Genomic DNA, 22,592 nt, shown 5'->3' with positions numbered 1-22,592 from the left:
TGTGCCCTTCCTCCGGCAAGACCTTTGCCCCCCTGCTACCCTGCAGCCAGCCACGCAGGAAAGCAGCGCATGGCCACAGCAGGACCGGCCTCCGAGCCAGGCAGACCCACACCTTGCTGCCTGCGTGACTGCCTCTGTTTGCTCCCTAGGCTGATCTTTCTTCTCATGGGGTTGCTGGCTAATTAAATGAGACACGTTCAAAAGCGCTTAGGAACGACCCAGCTCCTAGGCACTGCTCAGCAAACAGCCAGTCTTACCCCTTGGCTTGCCCCCAGCTGAGCTTCTGTCCTGGGCCGTATGCAGCTGGCATGGCCCTGGACCTGGCCAGACTCAGGATGGGCTGGCAGGAAGGCAGCAGGGCTGCGCTTGGCATAAGGAACCCGAGACTACTGGTGGTTCTAGGAAGGAGGTATCACCGGAAGCCACCTTGCTAGATCCTGGCTGAGCTGCAGGCCACCAGGTGGCGCTAGGCGCCCTCCTCTGGGCCCACAACAGGCCGGGTCTCTGCTTGAGGACAAAGGAAAAGGCTGAATCCCAGGGTGCAGCTCTGTTAGCCTCCTGGAAGGAAGAGCAGCTCCTTCCTGTTGAGCCTTTTCTGCCTCGCAGGTGCACACTGTCGCCTAGTGACCTAGAATCTCAGAGAAAGAACTGGACTCACAACAGGGGTGCAGCTCATCACAGGCGAGGGGGGACTTGAGCCCAAGTCCCTGTGACTGCAGAACCTGGGCTTGGAAAGCCTTTGCCCTGGGTGTGGGGCCTGCCTGGTCCTCTCCCCTGGCCAAGGGCAGCAGCCTGAGGCTCTTCCTGTGCTGGAAGCAGGTGTGCACCCCACGTTCATTAGTCTGTTATACTGGGGACTCTAACGCGTCCATTTTTTTTTGTATTGAAGTAATGTTTTAGGAAAAACTGAAACCACAGTACAAAAACTTTATCAGTTAGGCACTAAATAAAGAGTCACCAAGAAGTAAAGTCAAAGAAGCTGGGCGTGGTGGCACATGCCTATAAACCCAGAGCTCAGGAGCCTGAGGCAGGAGGATCGATATAAGTTCAGGGCCAGCCTGGGCTACACAGTGAATTCAAGGCCAGGCTGGACTACATGGCAAAATGCTATCTCAAACACAAGAAGAAAAGTCACAGAATCACCTTCTTGATGAAACAGGGCCCAAGTCAAGGCACTGCTGTGTCCCTAGAGGTCCTGTGTCAACATGGAGAGGGGTCCTCAGCCCAGCAGCGTGGCTGGCAGCCTGGAGGGCCCCGCTGACTGCGCCCCAAGCTGCATCCTCACCCCTTTCCTACAGACTTCCAAGAAGCTGGTGAACTCAGTGGTGGGCTGCGCTGAGGATGCACTGGCCGGCCTGGTGGCCAGCAACCCCGGCCTGCAGCTCCTGCAGGGCCACCGGGTGGCGCTGCGCTCCGACCTGGACAGCCTCAAGGGCCGGGTGGCACTGCTGTCTGGTGGAGGCTCCGGCCACGAGCCTGCCCATGCAGGTGAGCGAGCTGGGGAGAGTCACTGGGGCACAGGCTTCCTTGGGGCTGGCCTTCTGTGCCTCTGGGAGTATGAGGTCAGGCCTCAGGGTCTCTCAGGTCTTCCCCGTCAGAGTTGGTGATGCTGAGGCCCCTGGCCTCTCCACCTGGCCCTCCTGCCTCTTCCTGAAGCAGAGCTCCTGTACCCTACCCGAGTCCCACACAGGGGTGGCCCTGGGCTGTCTCAGATCGGCAGTAGGTCCTGAGAGCTCCTGGAAGGCGAGGACCAGCTTTGTCAGTGGTTCTCCCATCTCCCTTCTCCAAGTCCTGCGAACCCACTGAGTGCCTGACACTGACATGGGCACAGGTCTACCGTGACCCTGCAGACAGCCTCTGTTCTCCTGGGGCTCTCGTCCTGCTCAGGGGACACAGGCAGCAGCAGTCAGGAAACACAACAGCGAGTGTGAGGGAGGCGCCTGAGTCACAGGGGTGCAGACGCTGCCTCCCGGCACCCACACCCGCCCTGTGTCCCCAGGGTTCATCGGAAAGGGGATGCTGACAGGTATCATCGCGGGAGCAGTGTTCACCTCCCCGGCTGTTGGCAGCATCTTGGCAGCCATCAGGGCGGTGGCCCAGGCAGGCACAGGTCAGCTGGCACGGGGCTCCTACAGGCAGACGCACAGGGGCGGAGAGGGCAGACCCTGACAAGCCTGGCCCCTCCGGCAGTGGGGACCCTTCTTATTGTGAAGAACTACACCGGGGACCGGCTCAACTTTGGCCTGGCCCGCGAGCAGGCTCGTGCTGAGGGCATCCCCGTGGAGATGGTGGTCATCGGGGACGACAGTGCCTTCACCGTCCTGAAGAAGGCTGGGCGGCGGGGCCTCTGTGGCACCGTGCTGATCCACAAGGTGAGCTGCCATGCCACCCACCCCTCCGCCTGACCCAGCAGCCCCCAGACCTCACCCACACAGCTGCCCTGTGGGCTAACCCAGTGCCCACGTGACATGCTCTCCTTGGCCCGGCTTGTCTGTCCTCGCCAGGGGTCAGGGCGCCTCTGCTCTGCCCACTGCCCCATGTGCCCCCCACTGCCACCAAAGCGACTGAATGAAGACGCAGGGCTGGGGCCCGGCTTGGTGGCAGAGCACGTGCCCTGTGCACAAGGGCCTGGCGGTCCTGGCAGCCCTGGCCGCCTCTCGTGCTCCCCCTGGGCTGGGCTCTCCCTGCAGCCTGTGGGAGCCGCCTGTCTGGCCCAGTGAGCTGCCGGGTGCTCTCCCTGCGCGAGTCAGCGGGAGCCCCTCCCTGTGCTTCTGTGACAAGGACTGTGGACTCCCTGTCACCTCTTCCCCGTGTCTGCTTCCCACCCCTACACCATCCCAGACTGTGGCCCTGGAGGCAGGGAACGTGTGTCCCCATCTCTGCACCCCCAGTGCACACCAGATGCTTGCGTCAGCCAGGTGGGGGTCAGCTAGGTGAGCCTCTGGCCCCGGGAGTCCCTACCGGCTGTGTGACATTGGACAGTCCGCTTCGCGCTGGAGCCCATCCTCCCCCTGTAAAGTCCCGGGTGGCTCCAACCACCCAGAACTGTTGAGGACCCAGGAAGGCGTGTCATGAGTGAGGGGAAGACTTGTGTCCAAGTGCTGTGGGTCTGGTGGGGCGGGAGACCCTGATTCCCTCCTGCAGGCCCCTCGTGGTGGGGGACTCCCTCCCACAGGGCTATCTGGCTGCAGGTGGCAGGGGCCCTGGCTGAGGCGGGCATGGGGCTGGAGGAGATCATCGAGCTGGTGAACGCGGTTGCCAAGGCCATGGGTGAGTGGAGTGCCTGACCTGGGACTTGAGGGAGTTCCTGCCGGTGGGTGGGGCTCCCTATTGTTCTCGGGTGGGAGGGAAGGGCTCCCCGGGAGCACGGCTGGGTTTCTCCATCCCCGCGGAGAAGACTTCAGGCTGTGTCTCCGAGGCATCGCTGCTGCCCATCCTCATCCTGGGTGCCCATGCCTCGTTGTCCTAGGTACCCTGGGCGTGAGCCTGTCCTCATGCAGTGTCCCCGGCTCCAGACCCACCTTTGAGCTCGCTGCCGGAGAGGTGGAACTGGGCCTAGGTAAGCCCAGCTCCCTGTCCCTGCCTACACCTCCCTGCCAGGCCTGGAGCCATCTCATGGGTCCTGCGGACTCCAGCAGCCACGCCCTATCTAGGGTGTTCAGGGCTCCTTGGCCACGGCCATGGTGCTGTCCCCTCCCTCTCCTCTGAATCTGAACTGATATGTCAGTGTCCCGGGCCCTCACATTAAAGCACTAGGACTCTGGCTGTCCCCACCACCCAGTCCTGTCCACTGCCAGCCCTGCCCCAGTGCCAGGCCCGCGCCATGCACTCAGTCTTTGATGAGACAGGAGGAGCCTGCCCCAGGTCTGGCAGGTCACTGTGGCTGCCTCTTTCTGCAGGGATCCACGGGGAAGCAGGTGTGCGCCGGGTAAAGGTAGGTTGATGCCTGTCCCCAGCCAGCCGAGGCCGAGGCCCCCAGACGTGCCTCACCTCTGCCCCCATGACAGATGGCGACCGCTGATGAGATTGTCATGCTCATGCTTGACCACATGACCAACGCCTCCAACGTGTCCCGTGTGCCCGTGAAGCCAGGTGAGTGGCCTCCCATCCCCAGGCCCCAGCCTTCCCACCCCTGGCTCTCAGTGGGTGTCACCCCGGCCTGCAGGCTCCTCGGTGGTACTGATGGTCAACAACCTGGGAGGCCTCTCGTTCCTGGAACTGGGCATCGTGGCTGACGCTGCCATCCGCTGTCTGGGTGAGCCATATGGGGCCCGGCCCTGCAAAACTGGGCATGAGACGGGGCAGGGGAGGGGCTCGGGGACCTGCAGCAGGACCGAGCAGTCAGCCTTAGCCAGGTCGCCACGCTGCCACTTCTGAGCTCGGTCCTGTCTGTGCCTGGGAGTGACAGTCACAGTTCTGCGGGTAGGTGGGGCACTTGGCGCAGCCCCTGCACCCACAGGGATGTAGTGCTGGCCCCTGAGGGTGTGCTGGCAGGGAGAGTGGCCATCACCCTGATGGGAAGCATTTGGGCCATCTCCCCACTGGGTCCTGTTTGGGGTTCTCCGAGTCTGTTCCTGGTGCCCACCCCCAACTTGTGGGCCTCCATGTTGGCATTTCAGAGGGCCGTGGGGTGCATATTGCCCGTGCCCTAGTGGGCACCTTCATGTCCGCCCTGGAGATGCGTGGTGTCTCTCTCACCCTGCTGCTGGCAGATGAGTCCCTCCTGAGGCTGATAGGTAAGACTGGGAACCCGGGGTCCACCAGGCCAGCCCCTCGGAGCCGACCCGGCCATCCAGTCTTGCTAGCTTCTCCAGCCGTCTCCAGCTCGTAAGTGGCTCTAGAGGCGTTGGCACAGGGTCTGTCCTTGGATCTGGCTGGCCCTTCCACGGGGACGACCCCACGTGTCTCCTTGTGCATGGTGGCACTGGTGCCTGCCCCTTCCCTGAGTGCTGGGTGGGTCCTCCCTCCCTGTTGCTAGTGTGTCTGAGGTCGTTGTGTCATCCCAGACGCTGAAACCACCGCAACAGCCTGGCCGCACATGCCCAAGGTGTCCGTGACCGGGTGGACACGGAGCCGGCCAGCCCCCATCGCACCTCCAGAGGCCCCTGACACTGCTGCTGCCGGAGGTACCAGGCCTGCTGCTGGGGAGGGACGGCGTCCTTGGTGGCCCAGGGGATGCAGGGTGGGCAGCAGGCATTCAGGGCCCTGACACTGTGGATAGTGAGGAGCCGACAGGCGCTACCCTCCATCTTCCCCAGGTGTGGCCTCGCAGAGGGCAGCACGTGTGCTGGAGCAGGTGTGCACCACTCTTCTGGGCCTGGAGGAGTCCCTGAATGCTCTGGACCGGGCAGCTGGTGACGGGGACTGTGGCACCACCCACAGCCGCGCAGCCCGAGGTCGGAGCAGGGCCTGGGGGTGGCGGGAGGGACTGGAAGGGCACCAGCTATCGGGCAGACACAGGACAAATCCCAGGGCATGCAGAGGGCTCCTGGGGGTGCCATCTTCCTTTGCCATATGACAGCATGCAGAGAGCCCTAGCATCCCTATTCCAGTTTCCTTAGGAGGAAGGCTTGTCATGCTACAGGCATGGGGGTTGTCACCCTGGGAAAATGGGAGCCTTCACTTGGGACTCGCTCTGCTGCCCACCCTGCCTGCCTACCATTCATTCAGGAAATGCGAGATGGCATCTACACGGGCCAGTATGGCACGGCTGACTCTGGCGTCAGAGCCAGCAAAGCAGCCAGGAGTCCCTGTCCTGGCACAGGTGCCCCTCCAAAGGATACATAAGCTGCTGGTGCAGCTCAGGAGAGGGGTAGGAGGGCGTCACCCCAAGTCCCCGCACTGTCTGCCTGCAGCCATCCAGGGGTGGCTAGAGGAGGGCCCGCCGCCCGCTAGCCCTGCACGCCTGCTGTCCAGCCTGTCTGTACTGCTGCTGGAGAAGATGGGGGGCTCCTCCGGGGCGGTAAGTGGCAGCAGCCGGGTGGGAGGGCTGCAGGGCAGAGGGCTGTGCTGGGCAGCTTAGTGTCCTGTGCCCCCAGCTCTATGGCCTGTTCCTGACCGCGGCTGCCCAGCCCCTCAAGGCCAAGACCGACCTGGCGGCCTGGTCTGCCGCCATGGACGCCGGCCTGGATGCCATGCAGAAGTGAGCTGTTCCCAGTGCGCTGTGCAGGGGGTGACGGGGGCACCTGCTCTGGGCCAGCCCCACCCCTCCCCCACTGTGACCCGCGCTGAGCCCATGGTTCTCTTTCCCGCCAGGTACGGGAAGGCTGCACCAGGCGACAGGACCATGGTGTGTACTCCCTCCTCCTTGGAGCCTGCAGTCCCTGAAGGCCACCTCAGTGGCAAGGCCTCCCCTCAGTCCCTTCTCTGTCCCCCCTGCTCTAGCTGGACTCCCTGTGGGCAGTGGGGCAGGAGCTCCAGGCCTGGAAGTATCCTGGGGCCGACCTTCTGCCTGTGCTGACCAAAGCGGTTGAGGTGAGCAGGGCAGCCCAGAGCCCTGCCCAGGCCACCTGGGGGGCTGGGGTCCTGTGCTTGGGTCCCAGAGGGGCCACGGAGCAGTGAGGCTGCCCGGGGCCCCTCAATGATGGTGAGATAGCGGGTCCAGGCCACCACAAGCCTCAGCAGGAAGCGGGGGCTGGTGCCTGTCCTTATCCCTCCCACCCACTTGTTCCCAGAGCGCCGCTGCTGCGGCTGAGGCCACCAGGACCATGGAGGCCGGGGCAGGCAGGGCCAGCTACATCAGCTCTGCGCAGCTGGACCAGCCGGACCCTGGCGCAGTGGCAGCCGCCGCCATCTTCCGGGCCATCCTGGAGGCCCTGGAGGGGCAGGGCGTGTGATCGCCTCCCGCCGGTCGCTGCCCCTTTCCCTCCTCACCCGTGCCCATCCCCAGTGTGGCAGGAGCCCTGCGCCCGTCTGTGGTGTCGGCTGGAGTGCCTCGCGCCTTGGAGGGTGGGGCGCAGTCCACGGATCCCCGCCCTGCCCAGCGGTCCTGTGCGTGGGCGATAAGGCCTCTTCTGAGCTGGCCCAGCCCTATGCTGACCCCAAACCCTTCATGAGTGGCTCTCCGAGCCTGAACCCAGTCTGTGTGGAAAAAAGGCTGAGAAATAAACCTCAGTGGAGCCAGGTGACCTCAGGCCAGCACTTGTCCTTTCTGTGTTGCGGTTTTCCAGATTAGGACACAGGAAGCATTTCCTTCCTCTTGAGATGAGAAGCGCCCCAAGGCCATTAGCTGTCAAGGACAGCACGGGGCAGTCCCCCAGACAGCGCCCCTCGGTCCCCAAGGGTCGCACCTGCCCAGCTCCCCAGGGCTCGCTTAACCAGCATCACTTGCATGTCCCCCAGCGTGACCGTGGGCGGGCCCCTGCTGCTCCTGGCACCATAACCACCCAACACTAGATCCTGCGGCCCCCCAAACTACAAGAAACATTTCCGCCCCTGGCCACCAGGGTTAACAGACAGGACAGCGTCAGCTCTAAAAACGGTTTAGTGAGAGCCAAGCTCACGAGCAAGGGAAACGCCCATCTGGGGAACGGAGCTGTGTGCCCAGGTGACCAGCCAGGCGCCTTCCTGCCAGGGAGGCCCAGGGCCTGGCACGGCTCACCCAAGAGGCGCCAAGAGCTGGGCCAGCATGCGGGGAGGGGGCTGCACTTTGTGGGCAAGCACAGGGCCCCACACAGTGGCCTTGGTTTCCAGTGGGCTGCAGTGGGCTAGAAGGGTGGGTGGGTCCTGGGCCGGCAGGGGGAGCAAGGGACCCTCCCTCTGCGCCATCCTGGGACACAGGTGACAACATGGGAGCCCGGGGAAGGGCGGCATCCACTCGCCCCGGCTGGAGCAGCAGCTGAAATGGAAGTGCTGCGCAGACATGGAGAGTCTCACACACACACACACAGGGCATAGTGAGGCCACAGTCGGCCACCCACCGGGCACAAGCTCACTGCCCAGGAGGCTGCACCCGAGCCCGGGCTCCACGCTGGCTGCCCTGTGCCGAGCCCCAGCTCACTTCCTGGGGACCAGCCCCATCACAGAGAGCAGCACTGCTGCGCAGCCAGGGCGTGAGGGTCCTGCACAACAGGACCTGCGACGTCCCCGCCGAGACACCAGCGACACCCAGAGGAGCAGGGCAGCAGCCAGCAAGGAGGCGTCAGCAGCACCAGGCCAGCCCCCGGCTCTTCTGGGGGGGTGGAGACCGCAGCGGCGACTTCCGGGGGCCCTTCCCTGGGTCACTCCCGCTCGCACAACAAGGGCTGCACAGAGGGCAGAGCACAGGGGTGAAGACCTGCCCTGCAGCCTCGCATCCACCCGCAGGCCTCGTCCCAGCTTCCGGGTCTCTGGGGACCGGAGGCCCTGGACCTGACCCCAACTCAGGCTGTCTCCCTACAGCTGCCAGGTGCCCAAGTGGTGAGGACAGCCCAGCTGCCCCAAGGCTGGCGCGCAGACGTGGCCGTGTGCCCTTCCTCAGGGAAGTGGGGCCCCATGTCATCCCCAGGAGCCAGACAGCGTGTCCGCCACCAGAGCCCAGCCACGCCACGTAACGCCACCTCCCCGTCCTCACTCCCCCTGGGAGAGGCCCTGTGCCCTCTAGACCTGGCCCCAGCCACCCTCGAGCAGGGACCAGCGGCCCAACCTGTGTGTCGGCCAGGGCCCCGGGCTCTGGGCGTTTCCACGGTGAAGCCAGAAGGACATAGAGGACCAGCATCCCAAAGGCCACCACCAGCAGCCCCGTGCTGTTGGCAAAAATGGCCTCGCTGGGCAGGCTCTGGTACGGTGCGGTGGTGTTCTTCCTGGAGGTGACAGAATGTGGCTGTGAGAGATGGGAGACACGGTGCCACGAGCAGGGCGGGCGCCCCCCTGGGAGCGCACCGACTGCTTCCCCCGCCGCGGCGACACCTGGGTGGCGCTCTGCACCATAACGACGCTGATGGGAGCTCCGACCCCAGCGCAGCCACTCGGTGCTGTCCCTTGGCAAGTCACAGCCTCTCGTGCCTTAGTGCCCTCGCTTGTTCTTTGTTTGGGGACAGAGCGACGCTGTGTAGCTCAGAGTGGCCTCCAACTCGCTAAGGTGCCCAGGCTAACCTTGACTTCTCCATCCTTCTGCCTCAGCCTCCCAGCTGCTGAGGAGACAGGCTTTGCGTCCTCATCTCTATGTGGCGGTGACAGTGTGGAAGCTGCAGGGCAGCAGAGTGGATGGCAGCTCTGATAGCAGTGGCCACAGAGCACAGGTCCTGTTGGTGTCCGCTGCCCAGCTCCCCGCACCCAGGGCTCCCAGGACAGCCCTGCCACCCGCGTACAGGGCCGGCCGGCCCAGGAGGCACTGCACCAGCACTGTGTAGCTCACGCCTCAGGCCCTGGCCTCTCCCCCGGCATCAGCGCCTCACTCACAGGCTGAAGAACAGCTTCTCGTTGATGCCGGAGATGACGGATGCCATGGACAGAGCCAGGATGGCGGCTCCAAAGAAGACATGGAGCGGCTTCAGGAGGCTGCGCAGCCACAGCGGCGCCCAGGGCAGCAGGAACACAGCGAAGCCGAGGAACCACTGAGGAGAGAAGGCGGCTGCCAGCTACGTGGCCTCCGGTCCCCACCACCCAGGGCCACTCTGCTCCACAGGAAGGCCCCGCCACACGGCCCATCCTGTGTCCCAGCCACACCTCAGCCGCCACCAGCACCCGCCTCTCCACCCCCGAAAGCCCCTCCTGCTTCTGGGCTGCAGGGAGCTGCCTGGTGCAGGGGACGGGGCAGGGCCGCTCCCACAGCTGTGGAAGACACCTCGTGCCGCCTCCAGGCATCAAGCAGAGGACCCTGAGGGGGCACAGGAGGTGGGCAGGGCGCTCACCTGGCAGGCGAAGAGGATGACGGCGGCGAGACCCAGCCAGCTGTGCAGGGAGTAGAGGTGGGCAACCTTGGAGTGGCTGTGATACCGGAAGACAGCAACCAGCCCCACCACGGCGAAGACGAAGGCCACGAGGTGGAGGGCTGCGTGCAGGGCCTTCCAGGGCAGCCGAGGCCCCAGCCACGCCTGCGGCAGGCGGTACACCAGCGACGCTGCCCACAAAGGAAGAAGTCAGGCCAGGCTCTGGCGTCCATCACCTGCCACCATCCCCGGACAGCAGTCACCAAAAGGGGTGAGAGATGGGTGCAAGAGAAAGGAAGCCACGTGTGGTGTGCACGCCTGGAAGCCCAGCTGCTCAGGAGGTGAGGTAGGAGGATCACGAGTTCAAGGCCAGCCCAGACAACCTAGTGAGACCCTGCCTCAGAATGGTAAAACTTTAAGAATAAAACAGGCAGGGCCAGGGATATACTCAGTGCAAGCCCTGTGCTGAACTGCCAGTGCCTCAAGGAAAGCAACACCTACCGTTCTATTGTTGGTTTGGTGTGGCTTGAACACAGCTGCGTGGGTTGACAAGCCCTGCCTCATCAAACCGAATTCTCAGCCAGGTGTGGTGGTACGTGCCTGTGATTCCAGCACTCAGAAGGCTGAGGCAGGAGGACCACCAGTTCAAGGCCAGCATGGGCAATACAGTGAGACCTCCATCTCAAAAGTGAATTATAAAAAAGGAAAGAACAGGGGTGAAGGTCAGTCAGTGTAGGTCAGAGTGCAGGCTCTGCCTCTCAGCAATGGTTTGGTGCTTTTTCCTGTCAGCGGGGATAACAGAACCTGCCCCACCTGCTGGTTGTTGGAACAGAACAGGTTGCTTCTGTGAAGTACACATAGAAAGCTGCTATTGGTGTCATTATCCCCACCTTGTTTTTGACACAAGGTCTTGCTACAGAGCCTACATGGTGATGCTCCTGCCTCAGCCTCCTGAGTCAGGCATTACAGGTGTGCACCACAATGCCTGGCCCCCATTACTCCCGTTTGCACATGAGAAGGAGGCTCATTTCCCATTTCACGAGACACAGACTTCAACACGTGGGGCAAAAAGCCCAGAAGAAAAGCAAACCTGAGTCAGGGCCCGGGCTACGCCAAGGGAGGCTTCAGCCTCTTGCTTCGGGGTAGGGGCAGCAAACCACAGCTCTCAGGCCACAACCAGCCCACCCCAGTCTCGGATGTTGCCCTGAGCACAGCCATACTCTGGGCTTGCTGCAGCTGCACTCCTCATGCCGAGGAGCTGAGCAGTCCTAAGCCCGCAGCTTACAAAGTCCGCAGTCTTTCTTCTGTTTTATTTTACTTGCAGCACTGGGGATTGAACCTAGGCCTTTACACTGAGCAACATCCTCAGCCCTTTACTCATTTATTTATTTATTGTTTTTTGAGGTAAGTTCTTGCTCTGTAGCCCAGGCTGGCCTTGAACTCACAGCAATCCTGCCTCAGCCTCCTGAGTGCTGGGTTACGGATGTGTACCTCCACATCCAGCCCTCGCTGTATTTTTTATTTTGAAGAGTGGCTCTCCCCAGGGTGCTCTGTCGCCTGGGCTGAGACGGAACGTAACAGTTGTCCTGCCTTGGCTTCCCAGAGCACAGAGAAGCCAGGCATGCGCCCCACACCCTGCTGAAAGCCTGCAGTGTTTACTATCCGGCCCTCAACAGAAAGTCTGCTGACTCCTGCCCCAAGTACTGAGATGTCCCTGACCTCACCATTCCTTCCCGAATGCCAGCTGCATGCAGCACGCACCGGGCAGCCCCCAGTCCAGCACAGCCAAGGCAGCCATGCCCCGTGCCCCCTGCTGACCCGCACTCACCGGCTCCGTAGAGCACCACCATGCCCGACACCATGAGCACTGGGTGCCAGTTGAACATGTGCAGGCCATCGTCCCAGGCAAAGCCGCCGCGCCAGTGCTGGACCCAGTAGGTGGTGAAGAGGACGCAGAGGAAGCCCAGGCAGCCCAGCAGCAGGCAGGCCAGGTAGAAGCCCCCGGGAGCCATTGCCACTCACGCTCCTGGAAGGGACAGGAGAGTCATGTGTCCCCGCCAGCCGGCTGGCTGCCCCTCATACCCTGGCACCCTCTGGGCCCAGGACATGGGCTCTGCTTCAGTTCCCTGCCACCTGCCTGGGCACTGCCTGGGCCTTGACGGCCAGGGGCTCCAAATGAGTGTGGCTCACAGCAGCATCTTGAAGGGCTGCAAGTTTCTGAGATTCTCATTGGTTGCTGTTGTTGTTGATCTACTGGGGCTGGAACCCAGGGCTGTACACAGGGCAGGCAAGTACTCTACCGCTGAGCTACAACCCCGAACGCTTTTTCATTTTTATTTTGAGACAACATATTGCTAAGTTGCCCAGGCTGGCCTTGAACTTGCAGCCCTCCTGCCTCAGCCTCCTGAGTAGCTGGGATTACATGTGGGCTACTGTACCCAGCTGAGAATTTTGGAATATTGCATGTCTCACATTTTGAGCTTCACTTTGGTGATCAAAATCTTCAGAATATGGCTGGGCATAGTGGCACAGGCCTGTAATCCCAGCACTTAGGAGGCTGAGGCAGGAGGATGTCTATAAGTTCCACGTCAGCCTGGGTTACATAGTGAGTTTAAGGTTGGGCTGAACTACACAGTGAGACCTTGTCTCAAAAAAATAAAACAATAAATGAAGCTCCAGAACATTTCGGATTCTGGATGGACATGCTCAACCTGTACTACAAGGCGGTCTGAGGTGCAGCCCTGTGGCCCCCACTTCTACGGAAGCCCCTCCTCCCCAGATGGGGTGATTCCAGGGCCAGCACCCCCTGCAAGGACAGCTCAGCCTTCACCCCGCTTCACTCTACTCCCTGAATCCATTGCCACCTGCAGGTGTCTCTGGCCTGAGACTTCTGCTTTCTTCTGTCTGGGGAAAGTCCAGGGCAGAAAGAGGAAGTGAGAATGCACGCTCCAGAAAGCAGGAGGGTTAATTTAGGGTTTTCCACATCTGCACAATAAACTCGAGCCAGCGCTGGTTTCAGGCCTGGCGCACATATTCCTGAAACTGCTCTGAGAAGCCACATGAGGGCCTGGTGTGCAGCTCAGCAGAGGGCTCGCCCAGAATGCCCATGCACGCATGCAAGCATGTGCACACACACGGACACGGCAGAAGCCTCACACCCAGACCTTAGGGCAGGCACCCTGCCGTGCACCCGAGGCCCAAGCATGGCTCCTCACATTCGCGGCCCCTCACTCTGAAGAATCAGCCAGAACCCCCAGGAGTGACCACACTTGGTTCTCCTCCTCCAGACCTGGCAGGGGCTCTGGTTCTCCCTGCTTGGGCACCCTGCATGGGACGCTTAGCACCTGCGCACCTATTCGCATCAGAAAGAGCCCTGGCAGTCAGAGCTCCATACTGAACACCGGCTGTGAGTGCTGGACCCTTACACTGCTCCCCAAGTCTGTGAGCAGCAGCACCCCTTCTTACACTCGAGGAAACTGAGGCTCAGAACCACTACATGACACTGGTGGGACAGTAAGTGGGTGGCAGTGTCAAACTCACGTCTGTTGACTTCACAGCCCACAGCCGGTACTCTCCCCTTGGCCACAGCTGTTAACAGGAGAAAAAATTTGAGTGAGAGTCAACTATTATGACACTTCCTGCTTACTGCTCTTGTGGGATTTTATCCTAACTGCTAACACAAACTGAAGCTAGCCGGGTGTGAGGCACAGGCCTGCCGTGCAAACTACTTGGGAGGCTGAAAAAGAAAAGATCATTGAGCCCAGGAGTTCAAGGTCCGCTCAGGCAACACAGGGAGAACTCGTTTCCAAAAACAAACAAAACCCCGAAGCTCATGGTCCTGTGCCTGCCCAAGCCTCTTGCAGCCCCAATGCCAAGCCATGCCAGGCCAGCTCCACACACCAGGACAGGGACTGGTTCTCACAGGTGATCCAAGCTGGCAGTCACCTCTGGGAAAGAAAGGTCCAAAGCCAGGGAAAAGCAAGGTTCCCAAGAAAGGGTGGCAGGAACAATTTCTGCCACTGGCCTCGTGACCTGGCTGCTGAGCTCAGAGACTCGCTACCCGGCCCTGGAACTGCCTCCTCAGCTCCTGCCAGGGCAGAAAAACTCCAGCTCACCAGGCGTCTAGCACCACACCTGCCAGGCCTCCTGTCAGCAGGCTCCAGCATCTGGTGACATCTATTTCCAATCTTTTTTGAGGGGGGAGGTATGACTTCACACTGAGCCGCCTCCCTTTTTTTTGGGGGGGGGGACAGGGTCTTAGTAAGTGGCTAAGTTGCCCAAGTCAGGCTAAAACTCGCAATCCTCCTGCCTCAGCCTCCTACTGTGCTGGGATTCCAATCTTTTTTTTCTTTTCTTTGTAGAAAAAAAAGTAAATATGATCCAAAAGGACCATATCCACACCCCTAAATAAAGTCCTGGATTACTGCTCTGTGACACGCTTAGAGCAGATGATGGGACACTTTCTTGGCCACGGGCAAGGAAGTCATAGCACACAGACAAGCCCTCCCTGTTCCAGGGGGGCGGACAGTGACCCATTGGGAGTGACTGAGGCTTTAGGAGTATTCACTGCGGCCCTGTCTCCTGCCTTGCCCTCCTCTGCAGAGCCCCTTTCTAAGGCAGGAGGCAGCAAACTCTTCAGCAAGGCCCAGGTAACAAATATTTGTCTCTGCCACTGCTGTCATCTACCCTGCTACTGCACCATACTGCAACGGCAGCCAGATAACCGCTTAGCAAGTGAGCGTGACTGTGTTCCAGGGGCCCTCTGTGAACACGAGATTGGACTTTCTCATGTCTTCACATGTCAAACAGATGTAATGCTTTAGCCGGGCATGATGGGACACACCTGCCATCCCAGAACTCTGGGCTGAGGAAGAGGATCACTAGCTCCAGTCTGAATCTCAGCAACTTAGTGAGACCCTGCCTCAAAATTGGGTTCAATCCCCAGCAGCCCCCAAAAAACCTATTTTTTTCAATCACTTAAACATGTAAAAACGATGCAGGTGGGCGGTGGGCGGGGGATTTAGTTCAGCGGCACAGCGCCTGCCTGGCAAGCGCAAGGTCACAAGTTCGATTCCCGGTACCGGAAAAAAACAAAAAACAAACTATGCAGGTGCCCGTGTGGGGGCTGTGACTTGAAGTCCATCGACCCTGATTTAAGGAATTTACTGTAATCTAATACTTTCCTCAATTCCTTTGCAGAAAGGGTTCTAGGGCAGTGACAGCGAACCTTTTTGACCTTTCAACAATACCGCCTGATGCGCTACGCATGCCACGGGTCTGCCAGCACTGACCTAGGCTGTGCTGGGATAGGGCTTAAAGATGAGAAGTGGCTCTGTCTCATCGGGCTCTCAGTCTTACAAAAAGGCTGTACTGTATTCCAAACTGTCACATTACTTTCAAATTCTAAAATCACGAACAGGTGAAAGAACGAAAATGTGTTGCTCCCCCACCTTGGGAATCCTGAGAGCAAGACTGAGGACTCAAGCCCTAACGCCTTATCTAGTACCGAGGAAGTGACTTAGCCAGGGCCGGGACAGGCCCTCTCCTCCTCAGTGCCCGGGGCGCCGTCTTTCCGAAGTGAGCTTGGGCAACGTCAGGGCTCAGGGCTGAGCAGCCTGATACCCGAGGCCGGTGCGTAAGCCAGGTCCTCCTCAGCCCCAGTGACCACAGACAGCCTCAGGACTGAGTCAGGGCTGACGTCTGCCCCTCCGCAGGGCACTTGGTCCCAGCCAACTCGGGTGGAAAAAGGGGCAAGGTCCCGACTGCTTTTCGCACCTTCCCCAAAGCGTTTCGCCCGTGTAAGAAAGGGCGCGAGAACAGTGTCCATGTCCCAAAAGAGCAAACTGAAGCTGAGACGGAGTTAGCAACAGCGCGAAGCGAGGTAGGAGCGGAGCCAGCACTTGAGTCCAGGTCCCTGACATCCCAGCCCGGGCTCTCTCTCACCCCTACGCCACAGCTGCACGCCACGGGCCAGGAATTCTGAAGGCCGCCTCTCGCAGCAAGAGCCGGCCACTGCTCCAAATCCCGGAGGTAGGATAAGACACTCCGCCGGCTTGTGTCTGCAAAAATAACCCCAAGCGCCCCGTGGGGTGCCCTTATAGGCTGACTGAACTTCCGGTTGCGCGCGAGGCCTCCTGGGAAATGAAGTCCAGGCCCCGGGGTCGAGGGACTCGCGGCTACTCCTGCACCAAGGTTCCGGGCCCCCGGCTACTGTTCCCCTGCGGGCGTTTCTTCCTCACGTCCGGGATGAGGGCCTCGGGGCACCGCGACGCCTCTACTCTGTTCTTTATTCCTCATCCCAAAGAAGCAGAAACGTTCTGGTTGACGTATAGCCTCCCCCCGGGGGCTAGCTCTCAACATAAAAGGAGAATGGGAAAGCCAGGAGCAGGCGAGCACTGAAAGCGAAGGACGAGCATGGCGGCCCACTTGACACCGAACGGGAAGAGTGGCCACCTACTTCCGGAACTTCTGGCCGGCTTCCGGCAGCAGCGCGGTGTCCCCATGGCAACCACTGTGGGCTCTTTTAGGTGAGCACGGTGAGGAGAAAATGGGTCGAGAGACTAGAAGTCAGGATTTTTGTCGCTGTTGTTTGGGGTTTGGGCTTTTGCCAAACAATCCCACTTTTAAATGGCTTGGGAAGAGTGAGGAAAACTGCTCCAGGACAAGGCAGGCGGTTGGGAGCGGCGGACGGCCAGAGCGGCGCGCTGCGTGTCGGGGCTGCGAGGGGCGTTTCCGGTTAGCGGATCGCTGGAGAGGGCGTCGCCGGCGTCAGGCGTCCTGGCCTGGCCAGCCGCGACCTGGGGAGCGATTTAAACGCCGACTGGGTCTAGACCTGGCCTCACAGTTGCTGCGGGGGTTGAAGGACCAGATCTTGACCGTTCACCCTGGGGCCGGTACCGAGGGGATGGCGATATTCAGGCCCAAAGTAGCCACGGCCGTTGTGCAGAAAGGGGGCCCTCGCCTCAGCCTCCGTGCCGAAGGGGGTTCTGCGCGTTAACATGGCTGCTTGCCCAGGTAATCCTGGGATTAAGCAGCATTAGAAACACGCAAAGAGTCTGTGACATGTAAAATGCTTTGTAGGTGTTCGTTTAATCGCTTTCTCTTTTTTTTTTTTTTTTTCGTTTAATCGCTTTCTGACACTTGGAGTTTCTTTTGTTGGCGGTGGTGTTTTTTTTGTTCCTGGGGCTTTTTATTTGTGGTTGTTCTTGGGGTGTTTTGTTTTGTTTTGTTTTGTTTTGTTTTTTGAGACCCGGGTCTTGCTATGTAATTCAGGCTGGCCTTGAACTCCTGCCGATGCTCTTGCCCGAGCCTCCGGAGTGCTGGGATTACAATCGTGTGCCATCACAACCGGCCATTGCTTTTGTTTTTTGAGACAGGGTCTCACTGAGTAGTTGAGGCTGGACTTCAACTCACAGGTGATCCTCCTGCCTCAGCCTCCCATGTGCTGGGATTACAGGGGTGTACCACCACACCCAGCGCATTTTGAAATTTGTTTGTAGAGTTGATCTAGCTGCAGGATAGAAGGGCACTTCCAGAACAAACTGTGAGTCTTTTTTTTTTTTAACAGATGTGTGACAGCAAAGGCCCAGCTCCCCTCACCTGGGCCCACTGTGCTGCTGTGCTTTTAGAGGAGCCCTATTTGCTCTTAGCTCTTTCTACCTGTACTGCTTCCTACCTGGTGTTAATGACACACCAGGCAGCTTAGAGCTGTGGTGAGCAGGCTGCTTCCAAATGGCCTCCTTCCAGATCTGGGCTCGGCTGTTTACTGGCTGGGTAATATCTGCCTCTGGGCTTCTGTTTTCTTTTCTGTAACACGGGTAGAGTAACAGTGTATCTCCCACCCCTTCTGAGGTTATTGTGGGGGTTGAGTCACAGTGCTTGCAGACCTCCTTGCACACTGCAAGTGATACATAATAAGTATTTGTTTTTCCCTGGTGCTGGGGATTGAACCCCGGGCCCTCAGTGTGAGCTACATACCCAGTCTCCCCCTCTCCCTTTTAGGATGGCCTCACTAAGTCACCAAGTAGCCGGAGCTGGACTTAAACTCAAAATGTGTTGACATTAGGGGCATGCACCACCACACCCCACTGGGTTTGCCACTGCTGTTGTGGTTACTGCTGTCACATGACCGGGCAGTTGCTCTGATTTCTAGTACTCCTAGATGTTTTGGTTAGGAAGAGCTCTGGCTTTAGAGGGTCTAGGCGTGGACAAAGGCTTGAAGGCAAGGGTTCCTAGGAGGAATAACAAGCTGGGGTGTTTGTTGCTGGTTTTGTTCGCTAATTTATCTCTGAAATGGTGCCTTGCCCACAGTAGGTGTTTATTAGTGGATTTCTAATGCCGCTTCTCTTTTCACCCCAAAAGGTCCTTGGTCTAGCACAGCAGGAGCAGCTCTGATTGGGAAGAAGTCAGCGCCCGCTCTGGCAGCCAGAGGGGAGCAGCGCTGTACTGTTGAGGGGCGTGGGATGTGGCCCGGGCCCAGAAAGCGGCTGGAAGATGCTGCAGACCAGCAACTACAGCCTGGTGCTGGCCCTGCAGTTCCTGCTGCTGGCCTACGACCTCTTTGTCAACGCGTTCTCCGAGCTCCTCCGGACGGCCCCTGTCGTCCAGCTGGTGCTGTTCATGTGAGTCCACAGTGGGGGCTGCGGGCGCTGCAGCAGGAGCCCTGGCTGTCAGGCTTGCCGCAGAGTCTCCGGGCGTGGGACTGAGGTGTGGCTCTGTGGTGGACTCCGCTGGACGTGCGGGCGCCCTTCCCAGGCCATGTAAACGAAGTTGTGAATAGAGGACTAGGAGCAAGAATAAAATTGGACGTTTTCCGGGGTTCCCCAGGGTGCGTGTGTCGGTGTATAGTCCGTTTCTGTCTGGGGTGACCGGTCCCGAGAACAAGGTGCCCGTGGATGAAAAGCAGCTAAGTCATGGGATCAGGGGGCTTCAGCCTCTTGGACTGATGCCCCATTACCATTTTCTCTAACTTTTTATTGAGAAAAAACTAAAGCAGCAACAGGGTAAATGGGAATCATTAGCAGGATTAGCGAGAACAATACAGCTTAGTTATCACAGGAGTGAGACTTGACTTAGTTAACCATCATGTTATCTTTCCTTGGGTCATATCCCAGCAAGGCATCTAGTGCTGTCCCAGCCGCTTTCCACAGGGGTGCAGGTCCTGCTATCGTTTGCTTTTACACTAATGCTTTTGCTAGACCTCATACGGCTTGGTCAGGCCCGAAGTCTCAAATAGGTAATAACACTGAAAGATAAACTAAAGAATGTCCTTCTTCACATGCGTTGACACGGCCCCAGGGCCTGTTTCCGTGTCCTCCTCACAAGGGCTGGGACAGGGGAGCAGTTCACACAGCAGGCAGGGTCTCCCGCCCTGTTGTTCTCTCTGTCTGCAGGTAGAAATGTCACTGCCATGTAAGAGGACTGGAAATGGCAGGTTAAAGAGTGAGCTAGGCACTAAAGTGTGCGAGCCCATCAGCAGTGTGGGAAGCAGGGCACACGTGCCAGGGCAGGCTGCTGGTATTGATTGAAAAAGTTCACTGTCACTGCAGGGCTGAGGCTACAGGGCTCCCTAAGGCCATCTGTCAGCTGAAAACCACAGCCCTGGGCTCCCCTCCCCCAAAGCCTGTGTGCTGGCTGCGGTCGGGTCCCTGTAGCGAGTGACACACCCAACCTTGCCTAATGTGGCCAGTGTCCCTATCCTGGAGATACCTGCGGGCAGTAGCGTGCGGCCGACCACGAACTGGGACCCCGACTGCAGCCAGCACACAGGCGTTGGGGGAGGGGAGCCCAGGGCTGTGGTTTTCAGCTGACAGATGGCCTTAGGGAGCCCTGTAGCCTCAGCCCTGCAGTGACAGCGAACTTTTTCAATCAATACCAGCAGCCAGGGTCTCAAGGATGAACCTGCCCACAGGACCAGCCCCACAAGGGACAGGACGCGGGAGGAAAGGAACCCTCAGAAGTAACCAGCAGGTCAGCCCATCTCTGGACTGTGACTCAGGCAGTGCCCGTAGTTTCGTGTCACCTGGGTCCTAAAGCCTGTGCTAGCACAGGGCAGGACAGGCCCGATGGTGGTCCTCGGCACAGGTCTCCATGGGGTGCTCTGTTGTCTGTCCACAGCATCCAGGACATTGCGGTCCTCTTCAACGTCATCATCATCTTCCTCATGTTCTTCAACACCTTCGTCTTCCAGGCCGGTCTGGTCAGCCTCCTGTTCCGTAAGTTCAAAGGCACCATCATCCTGACGGCCGTGTACTTCGCCCTCAGTATTGCCCTCCACGTCTGGGTCATGGTAAGTGGTAGCTTTGGCCCAAAGCTCCACAGAGCCAGGGCAGCTCTCTCCTGGGAGCTTCTGCGCAGCCTTCTGTGTGCAATTAAACTTTTGGTTTTGTCTTTGGGTTGTTTGTCCATTTTGCTCTTTTTTGCTTTTTGAGACAGGGTCTCGTGTAGTTCAGGCTGACCTGAAATTCCAGGCAATCTCCTGCCTTGGTTTCTTGAGTGTTGGGATTACAGGCATGCTCCACCATGCTAGCTGGCAGTGGAGCTGGTTTCTTTGCAGTGCTGAGGATTGAACCCAGGGCCTTCACACCACCCACCCCAGCACTTTTTATTTTGAGACAGGATCTCACAAAATTATTTAGTTGCCCAGCTGGGTTCAAACTTGAGATCCTCCTGCCTCAGCCTTCCGAGCACTGGGATTCCCAGCATGCCCACCATTCTTAGCTCAGAAGCAATTACTGAGAGAGTTGTTGTTGTGGAGCTGGGGATGGAAGCAGGCCTCGAGCCCCGCGCCCTCTCTCACCCAGGATGCTCCCCTGGACTCTGGCGAGGCCTGGGGCAAGCCTGACTTTCCAGCTTTCAGGTTTGCCTTTTCACAGGTTCTCCTGGCCCTGTGGGCTCCTGTGTCCCCTTCCTGGCAGAGCAGTTAGTACGTCGGGTTTGGGCTAGGGACAGCTGGCGGTGGAGCGCGTGTCTCGGACGCTGAGGCCCAGGTTCCGTCCCCAGCACCACAGTGAGACCAGAGTGGAGCGGGGCCTCAGGTGCCAGTCCCTCCTGCGCCACCACAGCCTCTATGCTCGTGACCCAGGAGGGGCGCGGCTGTGCTGCAGCCTCTGCGCCCCCTGCGGTTTTCCTGGAGCTGTGCTGGGCCTGGAGAGGCTCCTGCTTCAAGAGCTACAGTTGTGAATGGGACGACAGCCCGACAGCACCCGGGCCTTTGCCGCCGGGGGCCAAGCTCGAGACTTTCCCGGGGAGGCGGTGCCCAGCCACACAGCCCAGTGGCCAGTCCTCCTTGGCGAAGGCAGCGGGCCAGAGTCCTTCAGGGCTGAAGGGTTCCCTTTGCAGCTAAAAGGGGTTTGGGGCTTTGGGGAGACAGGTGGAGGGCAAGGTGAGCTGCGGCTCGCTGAGGAGCATCTCAGCTGAGCCCATGGGAGGCAGCGGGGCCTCGTGTGGTGCTGACCTGTCCCTGTCTCCTCCAGAACCTACGCTGGAAAAACTCGCAGAACTTCGTGTGGACGAATGGGCTGCAGGCGCTGTTCGTGCTCCAAAGGCTGGGTGAGGACCTCGGGCCGCCTCCCCGACCCTTGTGCTGGCGGGGCTAGCTGGCGGCCACCCTGGGACAAAGTGGGTCCCACCCTGCCCTCCCTGGGGAGGCGGAGGCAGGAGGGGCGCGGCCTGAGCACTCCCGCTTCCTTCCCCACAGCAGCAGTGCTGTACTGCTACTTCTATAAGCGCACCGCCATGCGCCTGGGCGACCCCCGCTTCTACCGCGACTCTCTGTGGCTGCGCAAGGAGTTCCTGCAGGGCTCTCGGTGACGCCGCCCTTCCTGGACGAGGCCACCGTGGCTGCTCTGCAGGGTGCCAGCCGTCACACCAGGCACCGCTGGCACAGAGGACAGGCCCGGCCGGCCGTGTCTCATCAGGGTCCATCCTCCGGCGCCACCGCAGTCCCTGAGCCTCGCCGGCTCTGCTCAGCCGCCCGCTTTCCCTCGCCCCTCCATCCTGAGGGCTCCATGGGGACAGCGGACGCCCAGCCCCTGTTGTCCAGGAGCCGCCTGGAGTGATTAAGGGTGCCACAAGCTTGGGCTCCAAGCTCTGACCAGCTGCACAGTAGACATTTAGATGTGTACCAGGGGACGTGTTTACATTTTATAAATAGGAAATAAATTGAACTCCTTTGCTACAAAGAGCGGAAGCTGCCTGTGTAGCTGGACCTGCCTGTGGGTGGGCATCCTGCACAGGCCAGCCTCCTGGTCCCCTCCCCGCCGCAGACGGGGCCCTGCCGAGGAGGGGCCTTTCCGGAGCCGCTGCGGGACGCGGAGTTGGCATCAGCTCCGCCTCGCCTGCTGCCCCCAGCCCTTGGAGCGCCAGGTGTCACTCTCCCTGCCACTCCTCAGCCTGTTGCAGGAGAGATGTCAGGCTCCGCAGCCATTTTCCGTGGCCAGAGTGAGGTGCAGAGCCCCCAGCGATGGGCGGCCCCCGGAAGTAGGCTGAGCAGCCCCAGCTGGGGGCTCAGTGGGGCCGGCCGTGAGTGCACTTGGCCTCGCGCATGTTTGGCCACCGGGCAGTTGGGGTGAGCGGCTGACCCAGGGTGACCTCAGTGGAGTGGGGGCTTGACCTGGGTGTGAGCTCCACCCCCGCAGACCAGCCCAGATCTGATTGCTCCTGGGCGGTGGCCGAAGAGGAGTCAGCAGCCCTAGGGTGTGGCGGGCCAGGTGGGGAGCCCTTCCTGGGAGCTCTCCGGCAGGG

The 22,592-nt window shown here is 60.0% G+C and overlaps 3 protein-coding genes across 13 annotated transcripts in view; 2 read left to right on the top strand and 1 right to left on the bottom strand.

Annotated features, from left to right (window-relative positions):
- Positions 1 to 7,132, top strand: part of Tkfc (triokinase/FMN cyclase) — a 35,423-nt gene extending 28,291 nt beyond the window's left edge. For all 5 annotated transcript variants that reach the window (XM_005408165.2, XM_005408164.2, XM_005408166.2 and 2 more), the window contains exons 3-18: positions 1,299 to 1,488; positions 2,000 to 2,110; positions 2,191 to 2,372; positions 3,192 to 3,270; positions 3,470 to 3,559; positions 3,900 to 3,934; positions 4,008 to 4,092; positions 4,166 to 4,255; positions 4,620 to 4,736; positions 5,007 to 5,126; positions 5,259 to 5,396; positions 5,856 to 5,962; positions 6,039 to 6,142; positions 6,256 to 6,289; positions 6,385 to 6,474; positions 6,675 to 7,132. In XM_005408165.2, the coding sequence (XP_005408222.1) occupies positions 1,299 to 1,488; positions 2,000 to 2,110; positions 2,191 to 2,372; positions 3,192 to 3,270; positions 3,470 to 3,559; positions 3,900 to 3,934; positions 4,008 to 4,092; positions 4,166 to 4,255; positions 4,620 to 4,736; positions 5,007 to 5,126; positions 5,259 to 5,396; positions 5,856 to 5,962; positions 6,039 to 6,142; positions 6,256 to 6,289; positions 6,385 to 6,474; positions 6,675 to 6,836 (1,734 nt within the window). In that variant the 3' untranslated portion in view covers positions 6,837 to 7,132. The remainder of the gene's footprint in view (positions 1 to 1,298; positions 1,489 to 1,999; positions 2,111 to 2,190; positions 2,373 to 3,191; positions 3,271 to 3,469; positions 3,560 to 3,899; positions 3,935 to 4,007; positions 4,093 to 4,165; positions 4,256 to 4,619; positions 4,737 to 5,006; positions 5,127 to 5,258; positions 5,397 to 5,855; positions 5,963 to 6,038; positions 6,143 to 6,255; positions 6,290 to 6,384; positions 6,475 to 6,674) is intronic.
- Positions 7,133 to 7,465: 333 nt separating this feature from the next.
- On the bottom strand, positions 7,466 to 15,921 carry LOC102016503 (cytochrome b ascorbate-dependent protein 3). Of its 2 annotated transcripts, XM_005408162.2 has the most exons (7): positions 15,792 to 15,921; positions 13,389 to 13,436; positions 11,677 to 11,874; positions 9,831 to 10,039; positions 9,379 to 9,533; positions 8,624 to 8,780; positions 7,466 to 8,243 (listed from the first exon to the last, which is right to left on the bottom strand). In XM_005408162.2, exons 3-7 carry the CDS (start codon positions 11,858 to 11,860, stop codon positions 8,220 to 8,222), a joined length of 729 nt encoding a protein of 242 aa, XP_005408219.1. In that variant the 5' UTR covers positions 11,861 to 11,874; positions 13,389 to 13,436; positions 15,792 to 15,921; the 3' UTR covers positions 7,466 to 8,219. The 2 variants fall into 2 exon arrangements, with proteins under 2 accessions (XP_005408219.1, XP_005408218.1); XM_005408161.2 differs by lacking the exon at positions 13,389 to 13,436 and having other exon boundaries at positions 15,792 to 15,920.
- Positions 15,922 to 16,270: 349 nt separating this feature from the next.
- Tmem138 (transmembrane protein 138) lies at positions 16,271 to 22,032 on the top strand. Of its 6 annotated transcripts, none has more exons than XM_013506468.1 (6): positions 16,271 to 16,375; positions 18,210 to 18,469; positions 19,759 to 19,817; positions 19,965 to 20,136; positions 21,323 to 21,398; positions 21,547 to 22,032. In XM_013506468.1, exons 2-6 carry the CDS (start codon positions 18,311 to 18,313, stop codon positions 21,657 to 21,659), a joined length of 579 nt encoding a protein of 192 aa, XP_013361922.1. In that variant the 5' UTR covers positions 16,271 to 16,375; positions 18,210 to 18,310; the 3' UTR covers positions 21,660 to 22,032. The 6 variants fall into 6 exon arrangements, with proteins under 6 accessions (XP_013361922.1, XP_005408215.1, XP_013361921.1 ...); XM_013506467.1 differs by lacking the exon at positions 16,271 to 16,375 and adding an exon at positions 16,385 to 16,862 and having other exon boundaries at positions 21,550 to 22,032; XM_013506466.1 differs by lacking the exon at positions 16,271 to 16,375 and adding an exon at positions 16,385 to 16,862.
- The last annotated feature ends 560 nt before the right edge of the window (positions 22,033 to 22,592 follow it).

Source organism: Chinchilla lanigera, unplaced genomic scaffold (genome assembly GCF_000276665.1).
Source record: "Chinchilla lanigera isolate Chin_1 unplaced genomic scaffold, ChiLan1.0 scaffold00110, whole genome shotgun sequence".
NCBI lineage: Eukaryota > Metazoa > Chordata > Mammalia > Rodentia > Chinchillidae > Chinchilla > Chinchilla lanigera.
Note: the sequence above shows the minus strand (reverse complement) of the source record. Positions and strands in the feature narration are given on the sequence as shown.